The following is a 13,104-nucleotide window of genomic DNA, read 5'->3' on the forward strand; positions in this document are numbered from 1 at the left end:
TTATTTTAAATAGTAGTTTAAAAACTGTTTTTTTACCAATAACTTTATTGTTTTATGTTCTTTGTAAATGGCTTTCGAGGGCTTTGTTTTGCAGCCAAGTGGTGTATAGGTTTTATTAAATAAATAAACGTCCAAGGACTTTTGCTGATGAAGGTAACAGCCCTTAAGGGTAATCTAGCAATCAGAAGCAGACTTGCAACATGTGCTCAATGTATATATTCAGAAACAGGCATACTGTGCCGCTGTCCAAAAGGGAGGAGAGACAGGGAGGAAAAGACGACTAAAGCCGGGACATTACTCAAAAAATTTATTTGCTTGCAAAACAAAGGCTTTATATATTCCGATACAGAGAGGCTTAAGGCGATCAACGCTTTCCTAAGGACCCTGCCATAGTTTGCTGTTCAAGTACTGTTTTCTTCCTGCGGGGGGCTGTGGCTACAGAAGTCTTGGATTCCTGCAAAGACACAATGCAAGATGAATCAAAATGCTGCCTCAGGTTTTTGCACTGGAGGCTGGAAATGCAAGCACACACCTCTCTGTGCATGCAGCACAATTCACTGGCATTCTCCACCGCAAGCCACGTTTGACCAGAAGAGGAGCTCTGGTCAGCGGAGAATTTGCCCTGGAGAATTACCTAGGCCCCAGCATTAATGTACCGTATTTTTCCGTATATAAGTCGCCCCCCATGTATAAGACACGCCCTATTTTGGGGGACTAGATTTAAAGAAAATGAGGGGGGGGTTGCCCAAAGTTGTTGAGCTTTTTAAAGGGGGAATTGCATGAGCGCCATCACCCCAGCAGGGCCGTTGCTGGGGGTTGGAAAAGTGGGCAGCCCCTCCCACCCCCACCACTGTGGGCGGGAAGCTCCCTAGAGCGCGGGTCGCCCACCAACCAGCTGGCCGACGGTGCGCAGCTTCCCCCCCCCCTCCACGCCACTATCAGTGTATAAGATGACCCTAGTTTTTTGACATGATTTTTCAGTAAAAAAAACCTTGTCTAATACACGGGAAAATGTGGTACCCCTTTACTCTGCCCATTCTTAGCTGCAGAGTTCACTGCAGCAGTCACCTGCCATCATGGGAGAGCTGCTTCCACTGATGTCAGCTCATTTTGAAACAGAAGTATGACTTTGCACAAGGTCAAGTATGATTCTTTAGTTCTCAAAGTGGGGACATTTTAATCAGGAACTGGCAGCGGGGGAGGAATCAGATCTAGAACTGAACGCCTAGTAACCTATGACTTACTCGGTTAGGTGTTTAACAACTTTCAGGCTAGGTATGAGTCACTTCTAGCTCAATGTGCTCAGAATCCTAGACATACCGTTAGAAAAGAACTAGAGCTCCCAGCCATTCATATGCATCTGCAAGCCACAAGCTGCCATTCGGAGCTACCAAGAGTTGCTTGTGGGTGGACCGTAAAAATATGGAGGAGTGCAAAAGTTTCTCGGTTGCAGACTCTTTCTGGGATACTGTACTTACTCTGGATGATATTCCTGTAGGATAACGTAGCTGGAGAATTCGGTACCTCGGACAAGAACGAGTGTCCCGCGTCACAGCTTTTTCCTAGCCCGGTGGAACAAGCAAACCGCAGTCAAAGGACACAAAGACGGATGCCAGTGTTTAGCTCAATAGTCTTTCTCACACCCCACCCTTGCATTTATGTTCCAAAGAACCCAGCGCCAGAGGGATGGGAAATTTGAAAGACCTCCAGATGTAGCTGGAAGATCTTTTCCCACTGAATGATAGTAAGTGGCATATGTACAGTGCCCCATGTACAGCCACTGACACTATGCCGGCTGCTACCGCCAGACCCATTAAACTACAATTCCCTGAGACCCCTGCCCACGTTGGCTTGGCCTGATGGGAAGTGGACCCTGATAACTTCTGGAGGGCCACAGGTTCATTCTCCCTGCATTAAAGAGATTTGCACTGTTTGTTTGCGTGCAACTTAAATCCCACTGAATATAAACAGTGTAACGCGACCGTGAGCAAGCTCGGAAGGTGCTTCAATGTGCGGCATTACCTATTTGTGGGTCCAGAGGCACCTTGCCCAGGAGAGGCACGTTCAAACTGTGGCACATGGCCTCTGCGCCACCAGTTGTCGGGGGGAATATCTGCGACTCGTTCTGTAAAATGAAGATGCCATTGAACATGAACCCAGCAGATACAAAAAGAAAAAGAGAGAGATTGGTTGTAAGCTTTTGGTCAGCAGATGTGAGTCTTATAACACTTCAAGTCCAGAACTCCATCTAGATTACAATCCTCAGTACAGTGGTACCTCGGGTTAAGTACTTAATTTGTGCCGGAGGTCCATTCTTAACCTGAAACTGTTCTTAACCTGAAGCACCACTTTAGTTGATGGGGCCTCCCGCTGCTGCCGCGCCACCGGAGCACGATTTGTTCTCATCCTGAAGCAAAGTTCTTAACCTGAGGCACTATTTCTGGGTTAGTGGAGCGTCTAACCTGAAGCCTATGTAACCTGAAGTGTATGTAATCCAAGGTACCACTGTACTGAGTTAGACGGGCCAATGATCTGACTTCGTATAAGGCAGCTTCCTGTCTTCCTAACACTTCCCACTCCTCTATCGATAGGGCTGCAGTCCTGCCACTCAAAGTGCTCAGCCAGACAGAAACGGGGGCATATCTTGAAACATCCTTGGTATTAGGGGCCAATTCAAGTTTTTCTCAATGAGCATCAAGCAGGGGCCGCAAAACTCCTGGGAAATACGGATCCAAACCCTGTCAGAATGTGGAAGGGACCATGAATTAATACACCAATAATTTGTCTGACAGTCGCAATAAAGCTGGGGAAAATGCAGGGTAGCATCTCATCAAAACAGCTTAAGGGGGACATTCTTCTGATGCTTAATGATCCGGTAGAGCAAGAATAATTATCGTGCTTAAATGTATGCAAGAAATATTACCTTACATTTCGGGCAAATGAAGCCACTCATATTTTCAACTACTCCGATGATTGGCAGCTTCACCTTACGGCAGAAGTTTATCTCTTTCCGAACGTCCTGAAGAGCGACTTCCTATTTAAAAACAGAACAGTAACCCAACAGAATGTTAATTCAGGTTCCCCAGGTCTGTTTGATACTCTCTCCCCCCCCCTTTTATTATAATGAGACAGCAGAGCGCATTTGTTCACAGGGATGCTGTACAGTTCATTGAAAGGCCCTTTTTGCACAATTAAAGGGGAGCCAAATGACAAAGCCAGGAACAAGGAGGAGGAGCCCATGAGCCTGCGGCCGTTTTAAATGGCAAAAACCACGCCCCCCCAGCCGGATTGGCCAGCCGGGGGGCGTGACGCGGGCACAGGATTCAATGACACGGGGGCTTGGTTATAATCCGCTCACAACACCTCCCCTCTGTTGAGAGGCTTTCCCAGAGGGAAATTGCCCTACAGCCTCCCCTTGGATAAACTCAGGCTACAATCTGTTTACCCACAAGCCCCGATGCATTCAACAGAGCATATTGGTTAGGATTGCACTATTAGTTGTGCCAGCTCTGCACTGAGAGCAGGGATGGGAGCCTGAAGTCGTCCGGTTGCTGCCAAACTGTTAAGTCCTGTCATCTCCAATATTATCCAGATATTGCTGGGCTACAAATCCCACCACCCCTGACCTCTGGCCATGTCAGCTGCGGCTGATGGGAGTTGGAGCCCAAATGGCACCGGGGGTGGGGCACAACTCCTCCCATTCTTGGTTTAAAGCGATATTTGAGATTACAGAGAATGGCCGATTACTCTCGTTCTGGGTGGGCGGTGCTTGTGGCCTCTCGCCGGTCAGCCGCAATCCTCAGTAGCCAAAATAGCAGCCACCCCCAGCCCAGCCACTTAGAATCCGGCTGGCTGCAGGGCAGGATTGCCTGTCCAAATCCTTCAATTAGAATGTGTAAATTAGGGGCTCACTAGTGGGAGTAATAATAATAATAATAATAAATAATTTTTATTTATGCCCCGCCCTCCCCGGCCAGAACTGGGCTCAGGGTGGCCAACACCAATAAAATTACAATAAAACATAATAGGAAAGGGGGGGGGGGGGGAGAACAAAAAGAAAAAACAGTTAATTAAAATGCGGGTTAAAATGCAGCCTCATTTTAGTAGTAGCCCATAAATCAGAACCACAAGGGGAGGGAAACATAGGGGGTAGACTGAGTCCAAACCAAAGGCCGGGCGGAACAGCTCTGTCTTGCAGGCCCTGCGGAAAGATGTCAAGTCCCACAGGGCCCTGGTCTCTGTGACAGAGTGTTCCACCAAGTCGGGGCCAGTACTGAAAAGGCCCTAGCACTTGTTGAGACCAATCTAACCACCTTCTGGCTCGGGACCTCCAAGGTGTTGTTATTTGTGGGCCTTACGGTCCTCCGCAGGGCATACCAGGAGAGACAGTCCCGTAGGTACGAGGGTACCCTCGCTGGCAGACTGTGAGCTCTGGATGCTTCCACTCTGGTCCGCCAGCAACATACAAAACCTAACTGCACCTGGCTCCTACAGCGCAGTCGGCAGAACAGCAAGCCCTCCCTCCCTCCCATTATGCTCCCGCCATTTGCGCTGTTTAACCTTTTTACTGCATTCTAGGTCTCTTGCTGTGACTGAAATCCTAACCTTATTTTTATACTGAGCTAGAGAACTAGTTACTGTACGAATTCAATCTGGGTCTGACACCCACAGTTTTTATACAGTGAAATAAAAGTATTCCCTCCTACTGAAGCTTCCAAAAAAGAAAAGAAAAATGAGACGGGCGGAGCTGAGCAAAGGTGATTTATTTAGGGCTTATCCCCACCTCTATTTGCCCACTGCTTTCCTCCTGGGGAAGCCCAATCTTTATTGCTGAATTGGAACAAACGGAAACTGGGTTTTCTGCAGATTGCTGTTGGTTCTGATTTAGCACTAAAGAGTGTTTTCCAGAGGAAAGCATTGGGGCAAAGGCAAAACCACTCAGATCCATGCCTGGGAAAAGTGGAAAACCACTCAGACCCACACTTGCTGGGCACAGGACAAGTGGAAGTTTGGACGCGCAATGAGTCTCCTACTCAGCTAAATCTCTGAGTTTTAACCCCTGGAGTTGTGTACCTTACCTGAGGGGTGGTGATTACCACTGCCCCATCTATGTTGGCGGCACTGAGGTACTGCACTATAGATAAGTGCTCATCCGATGTTCCTGGAGGTGTATCTACAATAAGGTAGTCGACTTCGCCCCAGTCCACATCACGGAGAAACTGCTTAATCATTCCTGGAAACATAACAAGCATGATTAAAGTTGGGTGTTTATATTTAGCTCCCTGAAACTGTATCTAGCTGTCACCATTTCTATGGCTCAAACGAGAACTGTGTCTCAGCAGTGTTTGCTGTCTCCATTAGAGGTCTAAGAGCTTGTGTAACATGCACTAGCAAAAAAAGAAAAGTGGGGGAGGGACTGAACTCAGAACTACACAGTTCAATTCTGACAAGCATGCTTGAGGTGGTCTGGAAACAACATCTGATTTCCTCCCCCCTCCGGTTTCTGGAGTGGTTTAAGAAGCACTGGAGCGGTGTGCATAAGCAAACAGATGAAGGCAGATAATGCAGGTTCTCAGCTCGTAATCGGTGGAGCTGAGATCCAATGCACAGAAAATGCTGGATTTTGAAACAGGGTGTTTTTACTTCCTAGAACAGATAAAGCAACAGTTGCTTAAGTTACTTTGATTTCTAGTTTGAAGATGCTTTGGTTGGTTTTAAAACTTTTTCTGTGTGTCAGCTACCTTGTGAACTCTGTTGAAAGCCTGTCTCAAGATATGCTATTCATAAATTAAAAGAAATAAAAAATACCCTTAAAGCCACAATGCTATTAGCCCCAACTCATCCCTACCACAAGCTGACAGAAGTCAGATTTTATCAAGTGTGGCTCTACATTGCAGCTTCACAATCCCTCTTCCCTTCTTTTCTATGTGACCACCCCTCAAGCAAAGCACCAGAAATGTTGCCAGCTCCTATCAAACAGTCAAAGTAACTTAAAATGTTATGAACTAAGGCTTTAAAAAATAACCACAGAGCTAATTGAATTTCAGTCCCTTGCATTCTACGAGGCAAGTCTTTGTTGGTACTGATCATTGTGAGATACACACCATTTTTTTTGGGTCCTCTCCAAATAACGGCATCATCAGGGCTGCCGAGTAAGAATCCCACCGACATGACTCCCAAGTTTTCTTCAACGTACTACAAACGAAAGCACATACGTGTTTGGCAAAACGGACAATGTAGATTAAATAAATTATTTCTGCTTCTGAACAAGCAGCTGTGGTTGTCTTACCGCTTCTAGCATAGATATGCATGTGTGTGTATAAACAAAGTGAGAACTTGAACTTTCTGGTACCCAGCCTAGTTTGCCTGATGCAAATCACCTGGCATACAACCAGCCAGTAGGCAGCATCAGGAAGTTCAGCATCAAAATACTTTCCAACACAGGTGAGGCACTGCGTGTAACAATAATATTTCCCCTGCCCTCCCCCAACACTCTTATTTTTTTGAAAGGTGCTGTTATCATTGCCTCCATGAACCAGGAGGCGTATTCACATGATTTTTTTTAAAAAAACAACTCACCACTGGAGACCATCCAGAACCACTTTGGTGAACCTGAAAAAGTCAACATTTTATGTTAGTGTATGTCCGGGGAGGTTTCCATCGAGGGCTGCATTACATCAGGGGTCTCCTTTTAGGGGCCGCATGACAGTGTTGGGTGGAGGCAAAACTAGCAAAATAATAACTGCGGGTGTGCGGGGATTATTTTGTTTTTGTTATTTTTGTATGCATTTCTTTTTCCTGTTTTTATACTGTAAACTGCCCTGTGATTCTCAGACGAAGGGTGGTAGAGAAATCAAATAAACAAATAATAGCACTAATGGGTGGGGCCACCCCTTTATACTCCCTCCCTCTCCCCATGCAGTGGGCTGCCAAGAGTGGGGCACATTGCTTTTGCCAGGGGTCTGGACAGACTGCTTGCAGAGGGCTTTACCACAGCTCCACCTGGATTGGGAACCTCATGTCTGTACTCTAATGCGCTCTACGTGGGGCTTCCCTTGGGACTGGTCCAGAAGCTGCAGCTGGTGCAGAATGCTGCAATCCGTTTTTCTGAACGGAGCACGTGGACACACACACATATTCCACGGCTATGGAGGGGGACTGCACTGGTTTCCCATCAGCTCCTGAGCTACATTCAAAGCCATGTTGTTAAAATGTAAACCCCTTAACCACTTTTAGCAGGTTTCATGAAAGATTGCCTGCTGCTGTATAGACCTGTAAGATCAGCTAGGCAAATTCTATTTGCAGCACCATATCCTATAGAATATCATAGGGTGGTGAACCCCCTAGTGGCATTCTCTGCTATAGCCCTGTTCCATGGTATGCCCTATTATCACATACACACACCGCTGAGATCTGACCATTGGAAAATCTATTATTCATGACATTGGAAGGAAAGGCGTTAAATCTTGCCTTAATAAAGGCATATCTGTGGACCGCTACAGACAAAGAAGTCAAATAAGATGGTATCTGCTGAGAGGGCACTATGCCAAGATTTAATGGTGAGCAAGTGCCACTACCCAAAATGGTGTTTTGTTGTAGGTCAATCTCCTCAAGTTGTTGAGTGAGGATTTTTTTTGCTGTGGCTAGGTCCAGTTCCAGTAATTCTAATGGAGACAATCCATAGGTCACTACTTTAGAGTGGATCCCTTTTGCCCATAGGACGGGAAAATCATCTCTCCAAAGGCATTGAATCAGATACAGATTCGGGAGCCTATGCCTTAAGGACAACCAGTAGCAAAGGCTGCGCCTCCAAAGAGTATTTTCTAAAGATGTAGTTTTTAATTCTAGGTGAATAGCTGCGTTACTAACGCACTGTGGAAGTTTTAGCAGTCGTCTTAGAAATTGATTTTGAATTACCTCCAAGGGCATCAAGTTTACTGTGGTCCCCCATAAAGGAACAGCATATGCCAATGTTGCAATTACTTTAGCTTTAAATACTTTCAGGGCAGATGGAACATGAAGAGCCCCGTCCGAAAAGAAAAAGCGGAAAAGCGCAAAGGATAGGGCCTTGGCCTTGTTTAAAATATGTGCAATATGCGCCTTCCAACCCAGATTATATTGGAGAAAAACTCCCAGGTATTGAAATTTATAGACCTGTTCAATAGGTTTCCCATCTAATTGGATGGAATGCCCTTCCCTCTGCTGTACCTGAAGCAGTTGCTTGAGATGTCTTCAAAGACTTCTCTTTTTCCCCCGGCCATCCCTGACTGTAAGACTGGACCTTTTCTTATGTGCGTAAGCCCACTTGAATCTGTTTTACTTGCTTTTACATTGTTTTCTTAGTTTTAGGCTGCATTTTTATTTTACTTGATATTGTTTCCATATACAGCTCAGAGCTGTTTTTTTTTTTTAAAAAAAAAAACTATTAAGCCAGTTGGAAATACTTTTATAAAAATAAATCCCTTTTGGCTCCCATCCCCAATTGTCCTCCTCCTCCTCTACCTCTGGCCTCCCCACACCAGCACAAACAGCTAGTATACATACAACAAGCACGCCAGTTATCTAATAAGCACCTCAATACCCTGCTGCTGCTCCTCACAATTTGTGACAGGGAGTTTTTAAAACATTACTGGGGGGAAAAGGTAGGTGGTAATACAGAACTTAACATGTAAATTCTCTGAGGCTCGCTCCAGGCCTGGATATTTGCAACACAATATACCTGACAAAGAAAGAGAGCCAGAGACCTGTAGCACCTGTTCATAAGCAGGTAGACACTATGTGCAGACAACCCTAGTAACAGAAACACATACTCTCCTCCACATAGACATTTTTTCATTCTAACAAGGCTCCTGGTGAGCCAAACCCTGCACAGAGACTCGTCAAGACTCCTCCCAAGTCATTTTTCATTTTCAAGCTTTTTAAAAGAATCTAAATGGTAGCAGTTTATCACCGATTTTGTGCAGTCTAAGCAGCTGTTCCCTGCTGCAAGAACCATTGAAGCAAAGCGGAAAGGGAGCCCTATGCTCATTCAGCCAAAATCTTGCCTTAAAAATTTGTATAAAGGTTAGGTAAATGACCCCTGGATGGTTAAGTCCAGTCAAAGGCAACTATGGAGTGTGGCTCTCATCTTGTTTCAGGCCGAGGAAGCTGGCATTTGTCCAAAGACAACTTTCCAGGTCATGTGGTCAGCAGGACTAAACTGCTTCTGGTGCAACAGAATGTGATGAGTGCCAGTGCACGAAAACACCAGTAACCTTCCCGCCACAGCGGTACCCTATTCCCGAAGACAGCTACAAGGCAGAGGCGCTTCAAGTCTAACGAACCCTAAAGAAACACCTGACCAGACGTGGCAGTGGTCCCTCAGTGTTTTCTTCCATTTATGAAGTCATATCATACCTGTTCCCCTTCCAGGCCCATGATTTTAGGGATGGATGGACCACAGATGTCAATGTCCAGCACAGCAACCTGGATGGAGTTGGAAGTAAGTTGAGGAAGGGGAAGTTAGAAGTGAGCAAGCAGGACTTGCAACAAAATGTTGCGTGTCTGTCCAGGGTTTTTCAAAGCTGTGGACAGTTATGCCCTGTTCCAAGTTACTAGACACCTGACATTTTTTGTTCCCTTCTCCCTAGCAGTAAATCAGCACACTGCGATCACTAAGTATGCTCATTGGGCTGTTTTGAAGTAACCTCCCACCCCTTTAAGTACAAAATATTTTTTGTACTGCAAACCTAGGGATTCCCCCAAGCCTGCTGGAATTTCCCTCTTGTGATGGATGGTGCCATTTCTGGCTACATAAGGCCTAGAACTTGAAGCATGACCTTGCCATGATTACCTATCAGGAATAGAGAACCTGTGGCTCTCCAGATGCTATTCAGTCACCTCCCATCATCCTTGCCCCACTGGTCATCCACTTAGTGAAGCACAGTGGAAGGAAGCATGAAGTGCTCCAAAATCTCCTGGTAGATGGCTGTGTTGACCCTGGACTTAATGAAGCACAGTGGACCAACACCAGCTGATGACATGGACCCCAAATCAAAACAGACTGTGGAAACTTCACACTGGACTTCAAGCATCTGGTATTGTGTGCCTCTCCATTCTTCCTCCAGACTCTGGGTCCTTGGTTTCCAAATGAGATGCAAAAGCTGCTCTCATCAGAAAAGAGATTTGGGGAGCTATGTCATCAGCTGGTGTTGGTCCACTGTGCTTCATTAAGTCCAGGGTCAACACAGCCATTTACCAGGAGATTTTGGAGCACTTCATGCTTCCTTCCGCAGATGAGCTTTATGGGGATGCTGACTTCATTTTCCAGCAGGACTTTGGCACCTGCCCACACTGCCAAAAGTACCCAAACCTGGTTAAATGCCCATGGGATTACTGTGCTTGATTGGCCAGCAAACTCGCCTGACCTGAAACCCATAGAGAATCTATGGGGCATTGCCAAGAGAAAGATGGGAGACATGAGACTGAGCAATGCAGAAGAGCTGAAGGCTGCTATTGAAGCATCCTGGTCTTCCATAACACCTCAGCAATGCCACATGCTGATAGCATCCATGCCACGCAGCATTGAGGCAGTAATTGATGCAAAGGGGCCCAAACCAAGTACTGAGTACATATGCATGCTTCTACTTCTCAGAGGTCCAATATTGCTCTCTTTGCAATCCTTGTTTTGCTGACTTCATTTAATATTCTAATTTTCTAAGATTGTTAATTTGGGGTTTTCATCAGCTGTACACAATTATCTTGCTTTGCATGTCATGAGTCTATCTCATATATTAGTTTCACCTTTTAAGTTGAATTACTGAAATAAATGAACTTTTCCACAATATTCTAATTTTCCGAGTTTAGCCTGTATTTAGAGATGAATTGTCTTCTTTGTCACCATTTACAATTGAATAATATGGGCTTCAAAAACAAACAAAAAATATAAACAGGATCACACTCACCTGTTTGGTTTCATCTTCAGCCAAGCCATGCGCCAAGTGAGCACTGAATGTGCTCTTCCCTACGCCTCCTTTCCCAGACAACACCAGCAGTTTGTGTTTCACAGCTTTCATTTTCTCCTTGATTTCCTCAATAGCTTAGACAGAAAAAAGGCAAAGCACAGAATTTGTGCGGGAAGGATAACATTCTAAACAGAATCTGTTCCCTCATGCAACATGAAGATGCCCAGTTCCTAGAGAACTCTATCGATTAGCTAACCAGGTTTGCAGATAAATTTCTGCTAAAGTATATTCCTAATGCTGCAGCTCTAATAGCTGCCTGTACAAGTCATGGGATACAAATAAAGTCTGCAGGTGAGGCTTTGCCCATTGCCACATTTGCACAATGGGGAAAAAATATTCAGAAAAGGGAAACCAAAATAAGAACTTTAAGAGCCTGCAGGATCAGGCCAAAGGGGCCCCCATCTAGTCCAGCATTCTGTTCTCACAGAATGGGAAGCTAGCAAGCAGGATTCAGGCACAACAGCTCTCTCCCTTGCCCTCCTGTGGACTTCAGCAAGTGGTATTCAGAAGCACCTGTGCTTCCAACCCCTGAGGCACAGTATAGCCAAGCCATTGTAGCTAGCACCCATTGATAACCTTCTCCTCCATGAATCTGTCTAATCCTCTAGTTTGTGGCCATCACCCATGTGGGAGGGAGTTCCACAGCTTAACTAAGTGCTGTGTGAAGAAGCACATGATTCAAGTGGGATGGTGTGGCTCTCCTATGAGGGAAAAGGTTACAACATTTGGGCTTTTTAGTAAATAGGGGTGGGAGAGAGGTTTATTAGGAAAGGAATTTAGAATAAAACCTGTGCCTGAAGCAGCCTGGCAGTGCCTCCCCCCCCCCCTTGAGATAATATGCTTTAGTTGAGATTTCTGCACTGCAGAATCATAGAATCGTAGTCAGAAGGGAACCCCAAGGGTCATCCAGCCCACCCCCTGCAATGCGGGAATCTCAGCTGAAGCCTCAAGGGGGACTTGACATCTTTCCGCAGGGCCTGCAAGACTGAGCTGTTCCACCAGGCCTTTGGCCAAAGCACAGTCTGACCCCTTCCTTTGGTAGTCCTCATAGCCCATTAATTTGATTTTGAATTGATTTTAAAATGAATTGATTTTAGAATGCTGTTACTTTACTGTTGTTAGCCGCTCTGAGCCCGGCTTTGGCTGGGGAGGGCGGGATATAAATAACATTTTATTATTTATTATTATGACAGACGGCAATTGAACCTCTGCTTAAAAAACCCTCCAAGGAAGGAGAGTCCACCACCTCCCGAGGGAGACTGTTACCCTGCCAAAACAGCTGTTACTGCCAGAAAGATGTTGAGCCTTAGCCTTCTTTCTTGTGGCCATGGGTTCGAGTCCTACCCTCTGGAGCAGAAGGAAACTAGCTTGCCCCGTCTTCCGTGGGGCGGCCCTTGAGATATTGGAAGAGGGCTCTCCTATCTCCTCTCAGCCTACTCCTTCCCAGGCTAAACATACCAGGCTCCTTCGATGCAAGGGGGTCAGACTAGATGACCCCCTGGACCCCTCCCAACTCCACGGTTCCATGCGATCCTTACCTGGGTCGGGTCCCACGGGCCCCCTGGAGGAGCACACGCCCTGGTTGGGGCACCCCTGGCAGGCCTCGGCCTTGCCCGCCTGGTCGCTGCCGGTGCCTGGGCATTCTGGGAGAGGCGAAAGGAAAGAGAAGTGTTAGTGGAAGCCGGCGAAGAGCAAACCCCCCACCACACACACACCGCCTTTCCCCTCACCCTGAGGCGGCACGTCCAGCAAGGCCGGCCCTGCCGCAGCCATGGCGCAACCAGCTGAGGAGAAAAGGGGCGAAAACACAAACACAGGCACTTCCGGCGACGAGCGTCACCTTCAAAAGAGCCCCCCTCCCCACTTCCGGTTGCGCGCTCGAAAATGGGTCCTCCCCGAGCTTAAGCCGGTGACGTTCGTTCCGATTACGGCCCGAGCAAGCAGGGAGAAAGGAGGAGGAGCATCCCGGAGCCCCGCCCGATTGCCCGACGCAAAGGTGCGCATGCGTATACTTGAAGGCGGGTCGGGCGAAGGGATAGCATTGAAAGAAGGCGAGCTGGGCGAAAAAGAGTTGCAGTGTCACGTGGTCTGATCCGGCGTT

The 13,104-nt window shown here is 46.6% G+C and overlaps 1 protein-coding gene across 1 annotated transcript; it reads right to left on the reverse strand.

Moving 5' to 3' along the window:
• Positions 1-290: 290 nt before the first annotated feature.
• Positions 291-12,878, reverse strand: NUBP1 (NUBP iron-sulfur cluster assembly factor 1, cytosolic). Its single transcript, XM_079953980.1, has 11 exons — positions 12,734-12,878; positions 12,542-12,646; positions 10,944-11,077; positions 9,397-9,465; positions 6,580-6,612; positions 6,105-6,195; positions 5,079-5,233; positions 2,924-3,034; positions 2,023-2,125; positions 1,479-1,562; positions 291-454 (listed from the first exon to the last, which is right to left on the reverse strand). Exons 1-11 carry the CDS (start codon positions 12,774-12,776, stop codon positions 402-404), a joined length of 981 nt encoding a protein of 326 aa, XP_079810106.1. The 5' UTR covers positions 12,777-12,878; the 3' UTR covers positions 291-401.
• Between the last annotated feature and the right edge of the window lie 226 nt (positions 12,879-13,104).

The sequence above is a fragment of the Podarcis cretensis genome, assembly GCF_951804945.1.
Source record: "Podarcis cretensis genome assembly, chromosome: 14".
Classification (NCBI taxonomy): domain Eukaryota; kingdom Metazoa; phylum Chordata; class Lepidosauria; order Squamata; family Lacertidae; genus Podarcis; species Podarcis cretensis.

Bases quoted from the DNA above. Each gene is read 5' to 3' on its own strand.
- NUBP1 (XM_079953980.1), bottom strand. From the start codon at position 12,776: ATGGCTGCGGCAGGGCCGGCCTTGCTGGACGTGCCGCCTCAGG. The intron at 12,647-12,733 runs GTGAGGGGAAAG...CGCCTCTCCCAG, and splicing joins GCTGGACGTGCCGCCTCAGG to AATGCCCAGGCACCGGCAGC. The intron at 5,234-6,104 runs GTGTGTATCTCA...TTATGTTTCCAG, and splicing joins GAGAGGACCCAAAAAAAATG to GAATGATTAAGCAGTTTCTC.